This window comes from Eutrigla gurnardus (assembly GCF_963514095.1).
Source record: "Eutrigla gurnardus genome assembly, chromosome: 2".
Lineage (NCBI taxonomy): Eukaryota > Metazoa > Chordata > Actinopteri > Perciformes > Triglidae > Eutrigla > Eutrigla gurnardus.
Genome location: NC_139916.1, coordinates 17,714,910 through 17,737,894, shown reverse-complemented (window position 1 = coordinate 17,737,894; position 22,985 = coordinate 17,714,910). Strand labels below are relative to the sequence as shown.

The 22,985-nt window shown below is 39.5% G+C and overlaps 2 protein-coding genes across 2 annotated transcripts; both read right to left on the bottom strand.

The window, feature by feature from the left end:
• Nucleotides 1–307: 307 nt before the first annotated feature.
• On the bottom strand, nt 308–8,032 carry npepl1 (aminopeptidase like 1). Its single transcript, XM_084036726.1, has 12 exons — nt 7,846–8,032; nt 6,567–6,752; nt 6,138–6,308; nt 5,923–6,012; nt 5,764–5,845; nt 5,211–5,353; nt 3,966–4,043; nt 3,760–3,860; nt 3,473–3,596; nt 3,097–3,273; nt 2,070–2,180; nt 308–1,190 (listed from the first exon to the last, which is right to left on the bottom strand). The coding sequence occupies exons 1-12, from the start codon at nt 7,993–7,995 to the stop codon at nt 1,032–1,034; spliced, it is 1,572 nt and encodes a 523-aa protein (XP_083892852.1). The 5' UTR covers nt 7,996–8,032; the 3' UTR covers nt 308–1,031.
• A 1,843-nt stretch (nt 8,033–9,875) lies between these two features.
• ankrd52b (ankyrin repeat domain 52b) lies at nt 9,876–22,904 on the bottom strand. The gene is made up of 28 exons (XM_084020625.1): nt 22,757–22,904; nt 22,010–22,093; nt 21,557–21,635; nt 21,305–21,375; nt 20,999–21,199; nt 20,566–20,653; nt 19,959–20,101; nt 18,747–18,959; nt 18,578–18,656; nt 18,309–18,423; nt 17,853–17,935; nt 17,633–17,735; nt 17,110–17,181; nt 16,883–17,023; nt 16,682–16,738; nt 16,072–16,183; nt 15,882–15,953; nt 15,590–15,791; nt 15,291–15,378; nt 14,566–14,683; nt 14,271–14,490; nt 13,972–14,059; nt 13,764–13,847; nt 13,384–13,529; nt 12,890–12,972; nt 12,417–12,499; nt 11,772–11,863; nt 9,876–11,654 (listed from the first exon to the last, which is right to left on the bottom strand). Exons 1-28 carry the CDS (start codon nt 22,781–22,783, stop codon nt 11,464–11,466), a joined length of 3,135 nt encoding a protein of 1,044 aa, XP_083876751.1. The 5' UTR covers nt 22,784–22,904; the 3' UTR covers nt 9,876–11,463.
• Between the last annotated feature and the right edge of the window lie 81 nt (nt 22,905–22,985).

Here is a 22,985-nt window from a genome sequence, read left to right as displayed (position 1 = left end):
ACAGGGAAGCGCCGTGTAATGAAACAAACTCGGGCTTTCGTGTTTTAGTGTTGGGGGTTAATATAATCCATTATCCTTGAGCCTTTTTTATAATGAAATTCAAATAATAAGAGAAAAGCTATTGTGTTATGTTTTTCTAACCCTACCACTCAGCATCACATCGAGTATCGTCAGTGTTACTGAACCCTGTTGCCCTGATCACCTGATCTGTTCGGATCAGCTATTATAAAGCTTTTTATTGAATTGTTTACTTGACTTGAACCACCTTAAGGTTTAAAGTGAATGTTTTACATGACATACACAGAGGTCAGATGGCACCGCCTTTATTCAAAGGACAACAGGATTCTAACAAAAGGTGGAAAAACATCGTACTTACACCGGAATCCGACCAATACTTATCATCCTGTTTGTGCATTTTGTGCTGACAAAGCACATGTGGTATAACTTGCCAATTATTCATCCGACCCCATTGTGAAACTGTTAAAAACCTGCAGTAAGCGTTTACTCCTCGGTCCAGAAAGCACACAATCCAACCACACACCCGATTAGTACAAAGTGCAGTGTTTACTAAAAAAAAAAAAGAAGAAGCAAACTTTAGCTTTACTGTCCCCGATCTAGTATTTTTCACAAAGACAACACATATGCTATAATTTGCATTAAAATGTCAACATACAACAATGTCAGCTGGCACACTGGACAAGGTTTATGGCTTACAAGGTGAAACATTTAAACTGTCATCCACTGTAAAATATGAACATTTACAAAGAATCACTGTTGGAAACAAATAAAGATGTTACTATAATCAATGCATCTTCATCAAGAGCAACTGAAAAGTTGACAAGCTATGGGGTTGATCAGTACAGCAAGTGCATGAGGGCCTGTGTTTTAACCAATTTATTCAGTGGAATATTATCCAACACAGGAAGTTGAATTACAGTGTGAATATTTCAACCAAATCCATGAGCACTTTCTCCAATGGTTTGGGTGTGTGGTGTCAGGAGGGTGCGCAGGGTTTGAGACCGCTGTGTTTTCTACACCAGTCTTCGTCTCTTGCAGTCCCGCTCCATCTGGTCTTCAGACGTGTTGTTTGCTGCACCCAGAGGAGACACTTGGTTCAGCATCGAGTCATCTGATGCCTGACCAAACAGGGCCATTAGCAAAGCAACGCCAAATCCTGTGGCACGCTCTCCCTGCAGAGATCAAATAAGAAAAAAAAAACAAGGGTCACATTCCAGCATCAGTGCTGTAAACCTATCCTGCAGTTATCTTTTTAATGCTACTAATAAAGTTCTCTTTTTCATTCAGAGTCAACAGGTGATTTTGATTTTCTTTTTTGTTTTAAATACGAGTTGAACGACAAGATCAGGAGTGAGCAACAGACTTTTTAAATTATCTTTTTATATGACACGGGTACAACCCATTCACCTGGAAACTTGTGAAAAGGAGTTTGAATTCCAGTAACATCAGCTGCGTTTACTTCCTTAAAAAACAGTGACAAGTTTCCCCAACCGATGAGGAAGTATATATATATTACTGGCTCAATCAGTTTCTGTACAACATCGAGACCATATTGAAAATCAAGTCTGAAAATCAGGTGACTTTCATTGTTGTGGCCAACTTCTTCACACAGTCTTCTCTCACGTTACAGAGTCTTTGGTAATTTACTTTAAAATTGGTTTACAGATTATGTATCATTTAAGTGTGGTAAATGCTGAAGTCAGTGGTTAGCTATTAGATCTAAGATGAAACATCTGTGGTGTGTTTGTTAACCCCACAGTAACACAGCTTCGGGTTTTGCCTGATACAGATAAGACCCACAGTGAGGTTAGCTCAATTAAGACATGATCTGAACTAGTATATCTGGCACCAACATGTTTTGTAAAGACACACTCCTGTTCTACTCCTCTGCTAAAGAAACGTCTTGCAGACTTGGAAAAATATGTATGCACCCAGTAAACCTTTAACTGCCCTTCAAGTTACGATCATCACCTGATTTGTTGCAGGACAAAAATCAGAGAGCTAACTGATTGCACAATATCTGTCAGCACACGAAAGCCACAGTTACTCACAGCATGGACAGGAGAGGCGATATCAACATGCACCCAGACACCAGGCCAATCAAAGCCCAAGTGGGAACCGATGAAGAGGCCGGCACAGGAGCTCTGGGCATTCTCTCGGTCCTGTCAAAACGAGAAAAGAATCAACAACTCCCCAAAATAAATAATCAGTCAAACAAATATTCATCCTCAACTACTTCGTAATCTATATACCACTGTATGCTGCTGGTTTTCAAGTGCTGGTTGAAAAGCAATACTGTTGTTACCAAAACAAAATGTGATTCCCATACCAGTCATTTGAATGTAGATTGACATTAAATTAATTGTTCATTTTACTTCAAGTTTCCAAGTTCTTTTTCACCCTTAAGGTGGAGCTTCCACCATGACATATTCAGCATGGTTTTTCAGTGAAAAATCTGCTCTGTTTCCACAAGAAAAGCACAATAGCACTCTAATGATTAACTGTTATGAACAACTTCTCTCTAGTAAGTAGTTTTTCAGTGTATGTGTCCGGGGATTTTATTGTGAAGGGTGGAACAAAAGGAGTGAAGTGGTGATGCACTGTTGTTGACAAAGTTGGAGTCAGACAGCCGTTGTTGTCTTGGTGCAGACTACAAAGCCCCCGTTTGATTATTTTACCATCTTTATAAAAGTATAGGCGCAACGTAACTCTAGCCAACACAAACTTAAACAGTTAGCTTATTTTTCCATGCATCTTAAAATTCTTGTAAACTTTTAAAATATAAAATTCTAATCTGATTTTGAAATTAAAAGACGACCAGTCTGCCATAGGAAATATAGATAATAAGTACACTCCATTATTTGTTTATTTATCGCAAGTCATATTGTCATTGATAAACAGTATGTTAATGCACATCGCAGAATTCCCTCACATCGTGTAGGCCTACAGTAAAGCCTTTTTAATGCATTTATTTTAGTGTATCTTTAAAGTACACATTTAGATATTTTGTCCTTCAAATGGTCAAATTTGGATGCCCATTGTCATTTGGTTTTAATTAACTTGCAGGTTGCAACGTACTGCCACAGAGTTCTTCATGTCAGCCATAGCAGAGGTGAACTCGCTGAAGTGCAGCTCGGGGCAGTAGACCAGAGGGTGAGCTAGATCTCCGCTGTTGCGACCGGCACGCACACATGCGACCTCCCACTGCTCACAGTTGGTCATCACAGCTGCATGGTACTTCCCGGTGGAGATCCCCTAAACAAACAAAAAAACAAATGTAGATACAAAGACAATACCTGTTAGACGGCATCATTGGATTTGGTGACTACAGGGGAAACAAAATTAAATTATAAACTCCTGCCAGTATCTTAAGTCTATATTGACTGTTGAAAATGCTCCAGTTCATAGTTGCTGTGGAAAGTCTACCAACAGTCTGTAAGTGGCTGTCACCCACCTGTGCCCCCGTGAGTGTGGCCATGTCCAGAATAATATCAGCTGACAGGTCTTTGCTGGCATAAACCACCCCATCAGCCAGCACCAGCCTGCCCTCTGCATCAGTGTTATTGATCTCCACAGTCCTTGAGATAAAACACACGAAAGACAGAGATTATTGTCTTCCCCTCTCCCTCCTAACAGTTAACATTCCTGTTGATTTAGCTTGTAAAATTATATCAGTTGCAAGGTTGTGTGCAATCATACGTGATGGCACAGACGGACTATGATTATTAAAGAGAGTCTCACTTTCCAGAGTAGAGAGTGTGGATATCATCTGGTCGTGTGGCTGTGGGTCCAACGGCATTTTCTGCAAGGCAAAACACTGCATGGAGGTTATCCTTAAAGCCCTGGAACAAGTAGAGGAAAGAGTGATTAAAACGACTCGGCTGCAGAGAAACAGAGGAGGCTAGAATGGCTGTGAACAGCTGCTGAGGGATAATCCAAAAGCTCACCTGTTTAATAGTAGCGCTGAAAGCTCCCAGAATGGCAGCAGCTCCACCACAGTCTCTCTTCATCCCTGGCATGGTGGTCTAGAAAAAAAACAAACAAACCATACATTTACATACACTTGCGTGCAATGGCAATAAGACTCAGAATAGGCTTAAAGTTGAGTTGAAATGGCATTTTTAAATCGTATCTAGCTTCTATATCATGACCATAGCCTGTATAAGAAGTGGACAAAGTCATTGTGACATCAAGTGAGAAGGAGGGTAATTTCCTAATAGACTTCCATATTATGAGACTTCTTTAAGAAACCAGAGGAGTCGCCCCATGAAGGCCAGTAGAGAGAATTCAAGTTTAAGGCTCCACTTTTCAGAACCAGAGGTTTGTCTCGTTTAGTCGCGTTATTATTAGTAGGCTCGTTCGAGATGAACTGCACCTCGCCTGGAAGAGAAGCCGAGACGAGAGCCGGCGGAGCAGCAGGAGGCAGAGCCTTAAAGCTGCGCTCCAGTCCGACAGTTTCCATCGGCCTTCGAAGATTTGACAGGAAGGAAAAAGAAAAAGTTACATCCTGTTAGACGCGATCTGTGGGCTACTTGTTTGTTGGCGACCACATTCGTCGTCAATGAACCTTTATCACGTGAAGAAAACGAGATGAGATGCGAAAATGCTGGTCATGTGACAATAACATATTTGGTTGGTAAAATAGTACTCTTGAGTCTATAAGGTAACAATAATATAATAGGATAACCTTGTTTGAATTGTTAAATGGGTTCGGCTAAATACAATCTTTGACTAAAACTAGACTAGACTAAAAATAGTATGAACGTGACTAAAACTAATAAAAACTAAAATGATAGCTTGAGACAAAGACTAGACTAAAACTAAAAGTAAAACAGGCCGCCAAAAACAACACTAGTTGGTGCTATGGTCATGTTTTGTTTTCCCAAGAAAAAATTATTTAATACAAAAAAATATATTTTTGCAGTCTTTTTGGCATATATTGTTAAATAGGTGTACAATATGACGGGGGATGTGAAAATAGTTAAAAGGGCATTTTCATTGCAACTCAACTTTAAATCTTTACAGATCACACGACATCACAGCGTAGTTTCTCAGAAAGCTAAAACATAAAAATGCTACGCAGGTAAAATATAACTTGATTACTGCGATCTTCCCAGGACATTAGTTAATAAAACCTGATCTTTTTCATGATAGACAAGCCATCACTTCCCCAAAAGGAATCCTAGGAGTACCTTTCCCTTGATGCTGAGTCCTCCGGTGTCATACACGATGCCCTTGCCCACCCAAGCAATGGTTTGGGTTGCACCATCTGGTGTGTGGCTCAGGATTGCTAATGCGGGAGGATGCTCTGCCGCCCTGCCAACTCCATAAATACCTGACAGAAAGCAAGAAATCAGATAAATAAATCAGAACTACTATTAACAAAAAGAGGATTTGTCTTGAATGAGGAGATATACAGTACATGCTTATAAAAGCCTGTAATTTGCCAAATATTTAACTTGAGATTTTTTTTTTTAAAGAATTGTTTAATATTGCAGAGGAATAATGTACAGAATACTAGAAAATATGGCGTCTTTATGTTAATAGTTAACTGAAGTTATCTGCTCCAAATCGGTAAATCAACATTTTGAGCAACATAGCTAAATTAGCTTTATTGCATTTTTGTTTTAACTGAATGCCGTTGTTTCTCGTTGAAAACGCCAACATATACAGTAAATCTGAATCACTTATTGTAAAGGTGAGTTGTCAAATTAATATAAAAAGACGCATCTACAGACACAGTACCTCCAAATCCTCTCGCTTTCAGCTGCTCTCCACGAATGATCACTGGAGTTATTCCAAGTTCAGTTCCCACAGCCTTGATCTCCTGAAAATGAGGGGGGTTGCAGCAAAATAACTGGAACCATGAATCAACATTTTCAAAAGAGAAATAACTGCACTTACATCTAAGAAGTGATCAGTATTCATCTCATTGCATGGTGTGTCCACAATCCGAGCTGCCATCCGTACTCCATGAGCAGCATTGGAGAGACACTGAACAAAAGAAAAGCCTTGAGCCATGGCACAGTGGTTCAAAAACAGGCTATTTCCAAAAGCGACCTGAAAACATTTTGTTTAAAAAAAGTAAACTAAAGACTAAACAAATAACAGCACATTACCTCAAGTTCTGCAACACTAAGAGAAGTGCTCTCTTGCCCGACAATCAGAGTCTCCACAGTGACGTGTTTCTTCTCAGCCCTGCGTGAAGATGAGGAGCGGCGAGAGAAGGTGGGGAAGGCCCGTGCGATGGCACAAGAGGACGCAAACACATCTGAACGCTCACACACCATCTGGAGAGGAAAGAAACCCTCATGTCACACAAGACGTCTTTCTAATGGGTGACCCAGATTTAAGTCCTATAGGATTCCCAGAGGGAGTCATAGAAGGGATGGTATAATGGTTGAAAAAGCAGATCTGTTCTGCGGCTAAAAGGTGCTTCTTGGCCTCCTGAAGGAGGTGAGGAAAAAGGAAAGAAAAATTCACCCCTCCATTAACCATTATGTCACGTTGCACAGGCAAGAACAAAGAAAACTCTAAAGGCAACTGACCACAATGCAGCGGTTGTTTCCTCCAGGCAGGCAGGAACGGACCAGACGGGACACAAAGTGGGCAGAAGACTGACTGTTGTGTCTGCTGACCCGTGAGGGAAGGGCGGCAACCACAGCATGGTTGAGGTAGAGAGGACAGCTGTCAGTGGGGTTCGGGTTCAAACCACTGAGAGCCGCTTCCCAGATCTGAGAAAACATTAGACAAAACTGACATTTTAGATTCACTGTGTAGACAGTAAAGCAGAAACAATTCATGCAATTGACAGAAAATAAATCTGCAACCGTTTTTGTAATTGATTAATTGTTAAAATAATTTATCAAGCAAAAACTACTACTAGGTCACAACTTCACTACATGTGGATTTATTTCTTGTCTTTGTTTTATGAGATAGTCAACTAAATATCTTTGCAGGTTAGATGATTGGTCAGACAACACAAGGTTGTCACCTTGGACTTTAGAAAGGTGTGCGGAGCATTTTGTAGACTAAGCAATAAATCTACAAATAATTAGCACATTCATTGATAATTTAATAAAAAATATTTATGTATATATTATATATATTAAAAATATTTGAGGTCCACTTGTTGAGCAAGAGACGTAGCCTAGTGTGTAGCTACTCCACTGGCATCCACGACCATCTTATTTTCACCCATGTTTCCAGAGAGTGTCACAATTAAACGTTCAAGGAAGTTCTATATGCAGATCAATGATGTTGGTTAATCATTGTAAAAGTATATTGAGAAGCTCTGATAATGCCAAGAAACCTTTCCTTGACCTAAGAGACTCTCTTAAAAGGTCCCATATTTTTATGGACCGGGTGTCACCTTGGTACAACAGTGCACAACACACTGCTTTCAGCTCCATTAGACAAGGCGAGAGCGGGAGTATTTTGACAGTGTTTGACTCGGTACTAACGCTAGACCCGACAGTGAGAGCCTGAGCTAGCAAGCTAGGGTACAGGAACAGAATGCCACCCAGGGTTAGCTAGTTCACCCAGGCGTTTCATTACTGTCATGGCCATTCAATGTGTTCTCAAAGCCAGGGAAATCTAATATTCAACAGTCACTGGCTGTAAAATTGTACATTGTGCAGCGAGAAGCGAATCAACTGGTATTGGATACGTACTAAATAAGATCCAACAACACAAAGCCCCGGGACTAGTTAACGTTAGCTTGCTAGTTAATGTTGTTGAAACCCATTAACGGGTTTAGGTTAGCTAGCGGTGTTAGCTAGCGCAACTTGGGTTAGCATAAACCCCAACTGACAATATTACGATTACCTCTTTGCTGACAACCGGCTGCAGTTTCCCTTTTATTTGGCTCCACCCGACTTTCTGCAGGTTGCTGTGCTGTCCGACGATAAGGAGAGGACGACTCTGTGGCTCCGAGTCACCGGCAGAAGCCTTAAACTCCAGCACCACATTCGCCATCTTAGCCAGAGCGATAGCTAGCTATCTGTATCTGACAGTCACTCACGTTAGAGCGGAAGAACTGCTGTGCTTTACTGGTGCGGTCCCGGCCGGCGACGGCAGCCGGGAAGGTCAAACAGTTTGACATAGAACTTTATTGACCCCTACCGGCACCAGGAGGAATTACACGATGAAGTGGCAGTCCATAACATTTTACAGATTGAATTGTCTTTTAAGTAACTATCTATCAAAGAGTGCGTTGAAACAGTGGTGATTGATCATATGACTCACTAATGAAAGTGCTTGTACTTGTTACTTGTACTTGCCACACAATGCATGCCGGTTAGTTTTGTGTCTGACTTGATCACGATTTGCTGTGATCGTTAATCTCACGAGATTACACGGGGAGAACATGCAAACTCCACACCCGGGACCCCCCTCGCTGTGAGGCGACAGTGCTACACCACCGTACAGCCGCTGTTAGTCTCATGTTGTGCAATTAAAGTTAAATATGTTAACAAACATCTCATGTGGTTGATAATATTAATAATAATTAATCAATAACGACAATAAAATAAGTTATTTATATAGCCCTTATCAAAATGAGCAATTACCCTACGGTGTGTTTTAAGAGGCAAACATAAAATAAAATAAAAAACACAGATACACATTTAATACAGTATAACTGTCAAACTAATGTGCACTACATTATGATACTACCTCAACAGCAGATACACTACTATACCGTATATTGTTTCATATGTTCATACACTACTTATATTTAGTGGCATTAATTTATACTTTAATACTTATTTGACTCTTCCCTTCTTCTCTTTCTCTTATAAAGCAACTGCAGCTGTACAATTTCCTGAGGGGTTACTAAAGTATTGTGATTCTGATCTGAAGTACGGACTGCCACTTCCAAACTATATGAAATTATACTACATATAAAGTAACTCTTACTGCAACTCCTGGTGTACATTTGACATTATGTGGAAGGACAGAGGGGGATATACTCTAGCCAGCAACCAGGGGCCCAAACAGTCAAGTGTGAATTTCTCTGTTGATGTTGTATTTATTATAATAATCCAATATATAATTAAAATATTGCTCGAATACATATACATTCAGCAAAGGATCTTATTTTATTTGCACTTTTCATTAGACAGAAAGTGTCCAAATTGGTCATTCTGTTATTTGAATTGCAGCTGTGAATAAACCATGTACTTTGGTACAAGCATTTGAAGGTAATTCACTATTTGCTCGTACAACTGAGAGGCAGCCGTGTTCAGAAGACAGTTGGCAGTGTGTGCTGCTTAAAATGAACATGTCCACAAATTCTCTTGAAACTGGAATAGGAAATGGAAATAAATTGGTGCCAAACGTTTTCATGGTAGTGATTTATTGGTTCTCTCTCTCATATGAATGCCATCCACAACTAGATCACACATAGTATTCAAGTTGGGAGTTACACCCTGAAGTCTTGGTAAAATGTACAGACAACACAGTTTGTTCACACAAAAAGCTGAGCACTTCCCAAAGACAAACATTATTTGAAATGTTTCACTAAAACTAAAACCATTTTGTCCCAGTAATTTAATCCAAATGAAACAAGGAAGGACAAACTCAAACTAAATGGTTTTATTGTAACTTTGAAAGTCAAAGTGGTAAAATGCACTTTAAATGTTTATAAATTTGCATAAATCTAAGAAGGACAGCCTACTTTGAAATGTAAACTTTTATGTCAGAGTGCAAATAGGATAAAGCCATCTTAAGATAACAGAGCAGATATAGGGAAACATCAATGAGCAAAATGGGAAAAGGTATAAAAGTTTGAGCATGAATACAGCTTTCAAATTATAAAATTGTTTTTTAATGCAAACCTTCATTCATTACATTTGTTCCATTGTGCTGATTAATTAAGAAGTGAAAACAATAGTTTAAAATTTGTTAGGCATTGCCAATTTTTCTTATCTTGATCATAAATGATTTGAAATATTTACGAGATGCACAATCATTTCAGTGTCCATTGTTAAGAGATTGTTAATGGCATAAGATGTGAGCAGGTTCACTGAGAACATTATAGCGACAAAGCTAAAAATGTGGCGCTGAAACAATCAATTGATCAACTGAAAATTAAGACATAATTTGATAATGAAAACTTCACTAATACGTCAAGCAAAAATACTATTTGAAATGTTCTTGTTCCAGCTTCTGCAACATGAGAGATTTGCTTCTTTTGATCAGTCAGTATATGTGTGAATTAAATATCTTTGGGTTTTAGTCAGTTGATCAGGAAAAAACAAGCAATTAAAAGACGAATGCTTGAGCTATTGAAACTTGCAATGTGAACTTCATTCAAGTTAGTACATTTTTTTTTAAATCAACAATTTAATCAAAAATGTAATGACTATTTAGTTGCAGACATGGTGAAATTACACATTTACTAAAGACTTCAATGCTCAGAGACTGAAAGATTGTTTCCCCCACTGTGCTATAAAACTGTTCATATAAACACATTTATTTATTTATATATCTATTAATGGTTTAATTCTCCGACTCATTTAACTGAAATATATTTCTGTCATATATATTTAATGCAACATTCAGCTCACAATGTGCTTTTTATTGCACCCACAATACAGTACATAGTGACCTGAGGTTAATTCTCGATAATTTGGGATTTTGAAGATAATACAACTAAAAGGTTAACTTAATTTCAAGAACTATATACACACTAGACGCTGTAAACTATATTACTACTACTGCTGAACTGAAATGTAACTTAATCCATGAACATATTAGATTAATAAGGTTATTGATCGGTGTACTGTCTGCTACACTCTGGACAGAATAGAAAAATAGAGTCTTATTAATTGCATACGAGGTTTAAAGCACCTTTACATATTTTAAAACAAGATTATTAATAAGCAATGTCTAATATGGAACACACGCACGCACGCACGCACGCACGCACGCACACACGCACACACACACGCACAGTATTCTTCCACTTGCATCAACTGAAATGAACAAGAAGTTTTCAGTCTTTGGTGATTAACGAGATATTAATCCAATACTGACAGAGGCCAGGGTTCAAGTGGAGAGACTCTTGTAGTGTGCTCATGTTATAACTTCCATTCATTGGTTAGTACTTAATTAATATAACTATATGTGTGCTAAACTCAACCCATGTGACGGAGAAGATATTCTCTGAGAGGTCTGCTAAAATTAGTAAATGTCTCGTAGTAAACGTAAAGACTATATTTCAGAGAAGCTACTGGTGCATGAGCACATAACGTGCATGCAGCTGCATATGACACATAAAAATGTCATGACACACGAGAGGGGAAGCTATGAATGACCACACATGATCCTGCAGACTTGTGTGTGTGTGTTTGATTATGCGTGGAGACTACTCTGGGATGAAATTTCATTCGGTCAAACACCCATGCAGGCACACAGTGTACTTGAGTGCGGCACCTTGACTCAAGCGTGACACAGGTTACCGCTGGACCCACAGGTGGCAGCAATGCCGTACTTCTTCAGGATGGGGTTGAAGTGAGAGGCTGTACTGGTGCCGGCCTCTCTGGGTGGGAAAGGCTTCATGGTGGAGAGGATCAGTGCAAGGCAATCTGCCACGTTCTTGTTTGGGGCACAGGCCAAAGCCGGCGTGTGGCCTGCAGAGCGCCAACAGGCAACAGATTATCCTGCAGTGTTCTTCAGGAACATTTTTTGGGCAATAAATACAGAATGCTTTGGTATTGTATCACAAAAATATAATTATTCCCGCTTACCTTCCTCATCTACAGCCATTACTGCTGCACCTCTACTCAATAACACCTGCACTACAGTCGCCAGGCCTTTCCGTGCTGCAATGTGAAGGGGCCTGCATGAGAAAGACAACTCTGTAATGCATATAAACTTAAATGTGGCAACAGATTTAAAGAAATCTGCACAACAAGTTCCAAGATTATAACCTACACAGAAATGGGATGAACTAAATATTCACATTTCTATAATACAATTGAAAAAAAATGTAGTATTAGGATCACTGTCAACTTTGAGAATCAAGTCATGATAGTACAACATTTTGTTTTCTCCAACTTAATTCTACATTACAAGTTTCAAATTATGGTCAAACCTGTTATCCTTTCTAGAGGTTACACTTCTGATATAAAAAAAACATATTTTCATGCATTGCTCTATTAACCTTTATAATTCATCTATCAACACATACACTACACAACTAGGTCTTACTGAAATATGTTCTTTTAATGCACGCTGCATAATGTGTCTCAATACTAAACTTCAGAATCCATACTGGTTGATTTCCTTCATACATTCCAAGCTAATCATTTCCTACAGTTCATAACTTGATCAAGTTTTGATGCGTTTATATTCTTAACAGCATGCACGGTAGGTACTGTTAGACAACTCACATTTGGAGAGCGCTATTTGTTGCATTTATGAGGGAGGAGTCGCTGATCTCTCCAAGGATTAACACGGCACACATCTCATGACCCTGCAGAATAAAACACATTCTACAATATTGCAACAAACTGCTTGAATTGTGGTTGACAATGTAATCAAACCTTTAATTTATTTTGCATTACTTAGTCAATTCTGCCCCATGCAATGTTGCAGCACTGCATTATCACATTCACATTATCACATTACTAATATGAGCCAATGCAGGGGTAGTATGAATTAAAAAATTATAATGTTCATTTGAAAAGTTTCATTACATTCTTATATTACATTACTGATTTTTGACATGTGTTTTATTATATTTTGGCAGGTTATCACCTTATCTGACAGTTGTTACATTACTCCTGCTACACACATGCAAAATATATTATTGTGCCACTGCATGCATACAATACATGCATTTGTGTGTGTGTGTGTATGTGACCTTGCTGCAGGCTAAGTGAAGGGCAGTGTTATTATTGACATCCACCAGGCTCAGGTCTGGCTTGGCTTTGTGGAGCAAGAACTCTGAAATGCAGAAAATAAGACACAGATCTTTATATTTCCAACATTAAGCATCTACAATCAGTGCAAGGGTGGAACAAATGTACATGGTTTATTAAAGGTAACCATTAGGGAGGACTGTGACGGTCAAACAACAATGCAAAAAGGAGACGTAAGAATCTGTGTGGTTCTCAAATCATTACATTTACATTTAGGTCATTTAGCAGACGCTTTTGTCCAAAGCGACTTACTGAATGTGAATGTGAATGAGTGCTTGAAAATGAATAGAGGGAAGACGGATGAAAGAGGGACTTTCAATATCTTTTGCAGAAAACGTAATGTAGTTGTGTCCTCTTCTAGAGCTAAAAATGGCCTTCAGGTGTTTCCCAAGTGTAGATAAGTGTGACACTGACCACATGAATTTCAATCACATACCAACAGCCATAGTTTGTCCACAGTCAGCAGCAACCATCAAAGCAGAGCATCCACAATGATCCACAGCATTGACATCCGTTCCCTGGGCCAGGACCAGCTGGAGCCCAGCAACATTTCCTGAATAAGCAGCTGCATGCAGTGGAGTCCTGCACTCACATAACATACACATGAAAATACAGCTCAATTGGCATCTTTCTGCATCTTTAAAAGATAAAATACTGTATCAGTATGTATCAATACATTTGAAAAAAAAAATGTAATGCCTATATTTTACATACAATATTATAACCCTAATTTGACTACTATTTGAATGAAAACTAATATTTTGTGAATCAAATGGATGGCAAAGTTATTTAATTGCTTAGCTCAGAAGAACCCACCTTCCTTTGGCATCCTTAATGTTAACAATTTGAGGGCCGACAGTCTTTGCTAAAAGTCCAGCAGCAACATCATGTCCATTAACTCTGCATAAGACAGAGGAGGAGAAGAACAGAATTGTTACATGTTGAAGAACCATATGAACATAGTTATTAATATACTGTATAATAAACATGTATGCTAAGCCTTCACTTTCACTACAGTACTCACAGAGCACAGTGCAATGCGGTGAAGAGATTTCCCTCTTGGTTGCTAAAAAGTTGGTTTTCAAGTAAAATGTGTAAACATCCTTCACGCCCTGCAGACACAGGACACAAATGAATAATATTAAAACCTTCTGGCAGCTGCAGGCACAAAGCTTTTGTAAGAACATTTGTAGAAATTACTCAAAAGCAAAAATAATGCTGTGGACTTAAAACTTGTGATGAGAGACTAAAAATGTCCAATCTAAGTAATTTGTTAGAACTTCTTAAGTACATCCGACATTAATTCTTGCCCGGGCGGCTCACCATAGTAGGCAGCCCAGTGGATGGGCGTGTAGCCTCTGTAGTCCAAAACGGAGTCCAGAGGGTCAGCTTTCTTAGCAGCCTTTAGCAAAGTTTGAAGTAGCCCAGAGTGGCCACGGGATGCGGCGAGGTGCAGCGGGGTCCTTCCCTGAGATTCTCTGCACAGAGCAGAGGCCCCATGTTCCAACAGAGCGGATACACAGTCCTCACTGCCCAACACCGCCTGCAGCGGACAGATACAAGATATGATATAAAATGATAGGACATTTACACAAACAAGCACAGTAAGTACACTTACAGCTCTGTGTAATGCAGTGAAGCCCTTTTTGTCTGCAGCATCAGCCTTTGCTCCTTTCTCCAAGAGGATGTGGACACAGTCTGTGTGACATCCCAGAGCAGCCAGCATGAGCGCTGTCCTGCAAACAACAAAAAGGAAACGGGGATAGAAGAAGAATTGACTGCTGTGAGGTTTATTCTCTGATGGATTCTGGACTTTTGGTGGGTAAAGTGACCCGACTGTGTTATAAGTCTGCAGCTTTCATAAATTTTGTCTTTGCAAGGTGCAATCAGCAATTCTTATCTCATACACTTGAGATTCAGTCAAATACAGCGAAAATCTCACTGCTGAAAAAATAAAAATATATCCAGTGCTCATACACAGACCCTGCCATAATGTATGATTAATAAATGCACCATTATCACACTATGTGAATGAATATTAGTGGCAGTAATTTATAAGGTCACTCTCTGAAACGTACACCTCTATATAATCTGTCAACTGAAGTGCCTAAAATTATATTTTATAATACCTATTTAGGACAATATCAAAATAAAAAAAATACTCCAATCATTTTATACAATACTAACAGTAATTAGCAGTATTTTATATATTCTGTCATATAACAAGACAAATTAATTCAATACATTTAAAATGAACAGTAATGTATGCGATGCTGTACATGTCAGGTGTTTACCTAATCAACCAATGATAACAATTCAGAGTGGAAAATATTAATGACTCACTGTCCCTGTGTATCTGGACTGTCAATGATGTCTGCACTTTGTTCCTCATTAACCAATAAAAGTAGGGAGTCGGTTTGGCCCTCAGCAGCTGCATGGAGGGGTGGAGGGGGGGGACACGGAGATGAATTACAGAGATGATCAAGTTAAAACATACTTTTAAAATTCAAAACTTCTTAACCATGAAACAGTAAATATAAAAATAATAAAATAGGCAAAACTAAAACCAAATGTATACTGTATATTTGTACAAATACTGTCTTATAAAGATTTCTTTAAACATCCCAGGATCCAACACGCACCTGCAGCATGGAGAGCCGTCCGCTTGTGCTTGTGTTCCTTCACTGTGTAAGAGGCTTGATGCTTCAGCAGCACCTCCACACATGAGGCAAAACCTCTCCGAGCAGCCAGGTGGAGAGCAGTTTCTCCTTCAACGTCCCGCACATCCAGACTCACTAGTGTCTCACACAGCAATCGCAGGGCCTCACAGTGACCATAAAATGCCTGTAACAGCAGAAAACATAGTAGTCAAAGGCTTGTGAACATGTGGTCACACGTTTTTCAGTGTATTCATTGTAATCACGTGCTACTCACAGCTAAGTGCAAAGGACTGACTGGAATATTACTTTCAACCTCTTCCAGACAGTTGAATGAAATCTCAAGGAGCTGAAGAAAAAAGGAAAACAGAAAACTTGGTCTGTAGAACCGGGTCTCGGCTGCAATTGATTAACATAAACAAATAATCAAAATCATGATATGATCACGTGCTGAAAATACCACCTACCAGCTCAAGGTGCTGTTTGTTCCCATAAGCTGCTGCATAGTGGACAGCACTGTAGCCCTTACTGTTCTTCAGAGTTGGGTTTGCCCCATTATCAAGTAAGAAGTCTAAACACCTGAACACACAAACAAACAAGACAAACAATTAAGAATCCTGTCTTTTTTTTTTCTTAAGGCAACAAGAAGTGATCAAAGAAAGACATAAAGAAAGAAGAAAGATATAAAGTTTTATTAACATTTAAGTTTGCACTGGAAATGCATTAAGGGTTCCATTAAAAGTAAAATTAGCTTTTCTGTGCATTGGTATTGCGTTTGTTTAAGTTTCCAAATAAGTACACCGAAGAAAAATTCATTTGGATGCATTTTTGTATCAAATTTTCTTTGTATTTGATCTTATTTTATTGTGACTATTTTCTGATCTATGATTTGGTTCTCATCTCTGATTAATAAAAAGTCAACGTATATTTCCACAATGACTAGATGTTATTTTCTGGCTAAAAAACTAGATTATTATAAATTCTGCATAATGGATCCAATGTATAAAGATAAAAGTGTATCTACTTGATGATACATGTGTGTGAATATGTGTGATATGATACAAATATGTCACTTACAGAGAGGCTTCTTGTTCTTTTTCATCACAGTGGTCAAGCTTAGAGTTGGTATCCTGTCTGTGGAAAGAAAGATGGACGCTTTTAAAACTGGCTTGAATGAGTTTGAGATTAATAAACAAACTACTTCCAACAGGGTGTTGTCCTTGCAGCTCTGAGTAAAATGAGTAACATGTTTAAATGACAGTAAACGCTCTCTCTCACCCACAAAAGGTTTGTGAAGCAGCAGCGTAGTGCAGAGGGCTGCAGCCCGTCAGATCCAGCTCATTGACCTCAGCGCCGGCTCTCACCAGGGAAATCGAGCATTGGCTGTTCCCGTTAGCTGCAGCATAGTGCAAAGGAGATCTGCAAGGTGCAATGTGGGACAGCTGTGATATTACACAACACCAAAAAAGAGTTTAATTCTTAGCTCCAGGTATTCCTTTCCTTACCTTCCCAATTGATCTTTTACATCCAGCAGAGCAGTGGTGCTATTCAACAGCAAGTTCAGACAGTCAACATTTCTGTCACAAAAGGAAAAAAATAGTCAGCAGTGTTTCGAGACACGACACTTGAATATATAACACCGCTTAAAAAAATTGATTGCTATAATTTATTGCTGTGTATTTATACTGCATTACATTGCATTTACTGTTAATATTAATTGGCTAAATGTATCATTAAGTTCAGAATGCACATTGATAGTAGAAAAGCAAGATGAGATTTGATAGTGAATAAATAGTGGATATTATGTTGATCAAAAGCCAACAAAAAATATGGAGAAATATAATTTTCACAACAAGCAGAAGACCTTACTAAATACACAATATTAAGTTCCATCAAAGTGTCTAGAAGATGGGCATCACATTGAAAACATATCAGGAAAAAATGCAGCTTTTCATTCACAAGTTAAACTTTTCAATTGTATTTTTATGTTGTCACAAACTAAATGTGTGTATGTGTGTCTGAACTCACCCTCCAGAGGCAGCTGCGTGCAGGCAGGTCCTTCCGTGGTCATCTAAGATGTTTACGTCATCCCCAACTGACGGCACCTGGGACGGCATTATGTAAAACTGGCCTGAACGATACACAACCAACAATAGCACTTTGTTAAGTGAAAACATTTTGAGTTGTGTCAGAAATTAATATATAAAAAAGGGAGGGGATCAATTGGGAAGCACAGGTTAATGCTCACCATTAGACAGTAACTTTCTACAACAGTCTGGAAAGCCGTAGAGTGCAGCCAAATGCAGTGGAATCATCCCATGAATCCCCTGTCTTTAGAAATCATAACAAAGATTATTTACTTCAGTATCTACTTAATATTTTGTCTGCTGCTGATACTTTTTTTCTCCAGGAAGCAAAATTTTACAGGATTTAATAATTGTTTTCATGTATAACAAACATTTTCCTCTTGCAGTATTAAAAAACAAACCTTTCTCGTTCTCCCTTTCCCTAAAATTGTCTTATTCAGAGCTAAATTAAACTTAGCGCTCCACCCTCTCATGTTACTTCTGGTTGCAAAAAAACAACAACAAGATGGCGAGAGCCAAAATGCTGAACTCGAGGCTTTAAACAGCAGTCCAGAAACCAAGGTGACTTCATGCTGCGTCAACTTCCTATATATAGTCTGTGGTTTGGACAGACTTACCTGGTCTTATCAGCACTGTTGGTCAGCAGAGTGCTGATCAGCAACTCCTGACCATATCTGGCAGCAACATGAAGAGGAGTGTTTCCAAACATATCCGCACAGTCAATCTCCGCCCCTGTGTACAAAGGGGAATGGAAGGAAATGTGATGTGAATATGATGCGTTTCAGCTGAGAATGTGTTCTGATATTTTAAGTCAGAGAGTATATTGTGAGGGCACCGAATCAGAATCAATCATTTGTAACAAGATGGGAAAGAGTAAATATGTTACCATTTTGGATCACAATCTGGGAGCCTGTGAAGCGCCCGTGCATAGCAGCCATATGCAGAGGGCTCTTCCCTTCTTTATTCTGTTAAACAGAGAGAAAAAACATGTTTAGACTACAATCTGGTAATACCTAACTATTACTTCTTATTGTTATTTGTATTAACCTCTTTACCTGCACATTGACATCAGCACCATTGTTGATGAGCAGCTCGAGACACAGCACCCCGCTGGAGGAGGCAGCAGACAGATGCAGCGGCATGCTGCCGTGGTGGTTGGGCTGATTGATGTTGGCACCACAGTTCACCAGCTCAGTGGCCACAGCGTCCTGCCCCGTGTGACAGGCCATGTGGAGCGCCGTGTTCCCAAAACTGTTAGGTTCATCGGTCTGAGAGTCGGAGGAGGGAAACAATTGATGAGTGAAAAAAGGAAACAGTAACAGTGATTTGAAAGAATGAGCGCTTTGTTTTGCAAACCAAGAAACACTTATAGTCGCAGTCGGCAACATTTGTTTGATCATGTTCACTGAAACAGACACTATGCTCCGCTAGAACAACATAAATCATCCGTTTTTTTGGGGGGTTTTTTAAACGCGCCTCTACGTGCACGTAGAGCCTGTTGTTTGTTTTGCAAAAATCCACCCGCCCGTATCATCCTGTTCACTCAGCACAGTTCGTGCACACACCACAGATCCCACATCCCCCCTCACGCATGTTACAATATCACAGGCACACGCCTCAAGCTAGGCATACGCTGAATGACGTTAGCAGTTGCTATCTATGAGTAATTTAGCCAGTCAGCGTGCTCCATGCCGTTTATCGATGAGAGAAGACACGGGCGAGTTCACAGGAATCTGTAGCACGCACACTGACGAGCACTCGATGGGAGGGAGTGGAGGAGCTCGGTGGTAGAGGGGGAGGGGCGTGAGTGTTGTAAACGTTCAAAATTTGACTGAGTCAACTCGATCTGCCAGACTTGCCGACTGCAGCTTTAGGTTTATTACCAGTGTTAAGAGTCAAGTGACTTTGCTGATGGTGCCTGGAGGAAACTTTCAAATGAAACAAAGAATGGCTTTGTGGGATATTTTTAAATTAATGTTGGCTTCCGCTGTGAATGGAGAGCTGTATAATGTGACGGGATGGTGGTAACATTAGCAAAAATTGAATTAGTAATGAGGCAGCAGCATGATAAGTGACACAATCCAAGTTCAACATGAAACCAAGGCTGGAGCTCTGCAGGATGCCACGTTATTGATGCCTAATCTTATATGAAACCATTTCAAACTGAAGTGTTTTGGGAGTCTAATTGAGCAGGATGTTTCCTGGCATCTTGATTCTGACTTTAAAGCAAAGTGTTTCTTTGAAGTGACGTGACTGAGCCACTTTACCTCCACTGCCAGTCTCAGCAGATATTTGACCACTTCTAACTGCCCACTGACAGCTGCAGCATGGAGGGGAGTGTAACCACATCTGTCCTTGCACATCACATCAGCACTGTGAGACACCAGCAGCTTCACAACCTCCGCATGTCCTGAAAGGAGAACTTAACATTTACCACAAGTCTTTGCCATATACAGACATCACAGCCCACCAATCTCACCTGTTGGTCTGTTAGCGGACTGTAGAAAGACGATTTTGATCAAATATTCACCAGATTTAGGATAAAGATTATTTATCCAAATTTAATTTTCAACCATATCATCAAACTCACAGCATGACCAATCAAATGGTCAATGTGCAATAACGTCAAAGCCATCCAGACACACAGAGGTGTAAATTAAATTGACAGCATGTTAACTATGTACATTCCCTGTAAACACAGTTTGACATTTAACCCTTGATCCTAAGATAATTACGTCTGCATGCAACGTCTTCTGGCTTAAACTTGATTGACCCCCTTTAGTTGCTAGTGTCAGTTCACAGGTATTTGTTGGGTGTTGCTGGGTTAAACATTTAATACATGTCTGTGTCTCCGAGGAGAACGATACCACTTACCGAGGTATGCAGCCCAGTGGATTGCCTGCCTTTCCTTCTTGTCTTTGGCACTAACACTGGCACCTTTACTCAGGAGCAACTTCACCATCTAGAGAAACACATGTGGCTCAACCAGTGTCAATAAGCTGTGGACTGTGTCATTTTTTCTTGACAAAGTCTAGGAAACATACTAAGAACACTTACACAAAAAGGCCTCTGGTTATATTTGGTTATGCACAGGAGCAAATATTGCACAAAATAATTCTAATTCGTGATGAAAAAAACTGTGTTTTCCACAATGCAAAAACTACTGCCAGAAACCAAAGAAGTGTCCTTGAGTCACCATTCACTTTCCTAAAGCAAATCTAGCTTCCAGCATTGCCATTTATTGGAATTTAAACATACAGGCTTGAAAGTTGATTCAGACACAGAGAAACATCATGATCATGGTTACCTCTCCATGACCGCAGTGTGCAGCATGATGCAGTGGCGTCCGTCCTGACCGGTCGGCAACATCCAGGCTGGACACATGCGGAATCAGAGCTTCAGCGCAGCCTGTGACCCACTTTGCAGCAGCCATGTGTAAAGGTGTAAGCCAGTACTTGTCCTGTGTGTTGACCTCTGCTCTGTGCTTTAGTAGCAGCGCCACAGCTTTCTGAGTAAAATTACAAAATTCAAAGAAAGAGTAAAAGATTACAATCTGGTAGTTACATCCTGAAAAAAAGTCCTTCTCCCTCTGTGTTTTGAAATAGGAACAAACTTCATTTCGAGAGGCAGCTGCGCGATGTAGAGGAGTCAGTAAACGCTGGTCCTTAGCATTGACATTTGCACCTGCAACAGAAAACAAAAGCAAAGTTAGACAATAATGTTTGTTTTATTTGAATTTCAGTTCCTCTGTACTTGATCTATTCATTGTATTAATTACTAGAAAGACTGATGTGTAAAATGTAGTTGATGATAGGTCTTCCATTTACTCTGACATATTTAAAAGTGAGATAATTGGGTTTTCTACCTGAAGTAATAAGTAAGCCCATAGTGTGGACATCTCCCAAATAAGCAGCAGCATGGAGTGGTGTGCTTTGTTCTTGGTCCTGAAAGAAAAGAAAAACACATGTTCTTCCCTTTGATGAGATGCTTCTGAATGTTTGTTATATTCTGACTCCAAATGCTTGCAGTTCATTTTAACGTTCAACTTTTTTTTAAGATCTTGCCCTACAAGTTTGTCTGAAAGTTTTTTTTTTTTTTTTTTTTAAATCAAACTGATATTTTGCATCAAATGTGTCCAGAAAACTTGCCTAGCAAACTAGCTGTAATGAAAAACATACAAAAGAGAGAATGCAGCAGCGATACACAGCAGAAGCATTTGCACAAGCTCACTATACATTTTAAAACTTGACCAGAATATTCAACGCAGGCAAATTTGACACCACAACTTAGGAAAACATTCAATGTGGGATAATTTTACCAGTGAATTGACATCTTCATTATGGCTCAACAAAAATGCCACTTCTTCTGCGTTTCGGCTGAATATAGCCTGGACCAATGGGGACTGAAAGAGAGATGTGACAGGCAAAACAGACAAAGGACTCCATCAGGAAATGTTGTGAACCCCACTGGGATCATAAACGCATTAATGTCTTTGCTGAAAAGTAAAAAAAACAACAACAAAAAAACAATCTCTCCTCTGTGCATTAAAAATGTCAGTTTATATTGTCTTGGGGAAAATATTTTAATTGGAATGATGCAACATAAGGACATCGCGTACAACTCAAAGTATTTGAATGTTTTGACATTTATTTGACTAAAAAAACAAGAAGCCTTTACTTGTTTGCATCACGCACAACTCCTAGCACTTCTTGCCAACATCTAGAAAACGGTCGCCAAGGTTCGTCTTCCACATATAACACCAAACAAACGTATGTATGCAGAAGAACTAATGCGGATCCATTTAAAGATTAAAAAGTTCTTTAAGGTTTGGACTTTATGTACCAGGGAGCCCGCTGACACTGATAGACAGGCTCTATGTGATTACATCATTGAAACACCGAACATTAAACACAACCTTAGTCGAGTTTGCCATGACGAATAACGTGCAACATTAACTAGCCTCATAGCAAACTTTGCTCGACATGACGCTAACACTACAAGCCAACTGTTTGCGGTGTTTTTAAGAAGTACCGTTAGTCGTCTAACGTTAAGCTTTATTTACTACCTGCTCCTTGATTTTTCTTAACTCCATGTCCCAATCACTCTGGAAGCACCTTCATTGAGACTGAGTGTAAAGTTGACTACATGTCACTCTGTAGCAGCTAGTTAGCCTAGCATTAGCTTAGTTAGCCCCTGATATATGATGTGTAGTTAACGCCACAGTTGCCAGGATATCGCGAGGCGAGTTAAACAAACGTGATTTGGAAGCATTTTATGTCACGTCAGTAATATAC

Excerpts from the sequence above, each read along its gene's own strand:
- npepl1 (XM_084036726.1), bottom strand. The coding sequence starts at position 7,995 with ATGGCGAATGTGGTGCTGGAGTTTAAGGCTTCTGCCGGTGACTCGGAG. Across the intron at positions 2,181-3,096 it reads ACATGAAGAACTCTGTGGCA|GACCGAGAGAATGCCCAGAG; the intron begins GTACGTTGCAAC and ends TCGTTTTGACAG. Across the intron at positions 1,191-2,069 it reads TCGCCTCTCCTGTCCATGCT|GGAGAGCGTGCCACAGGATT; the intron begins GTGAGTAACTGT and ends TGATCTCTGCAG.
- ankrd52b (XM_084020625.1), bottom strand. The coding sequence starts at position 22,783 with ATGGAGTTAAGAAAAATCAAGGAGCAG. Across the intron at positions 18,657-18,746 it reads GTGCTGATGTCAATGTGCAG|AATAAAGAAGGGAAGAGCCC; the intron begins GTAAAGAGGTTA and ends TCTGTTTAACAG. Across the intron at positions 13,848-13,971 it reads ACCGCATTGCACTGTGCTCT|AGTTAATGGACATGATGTTG; the intron begins GTGAGTACTGTA and ends TGTCTTATGCAG.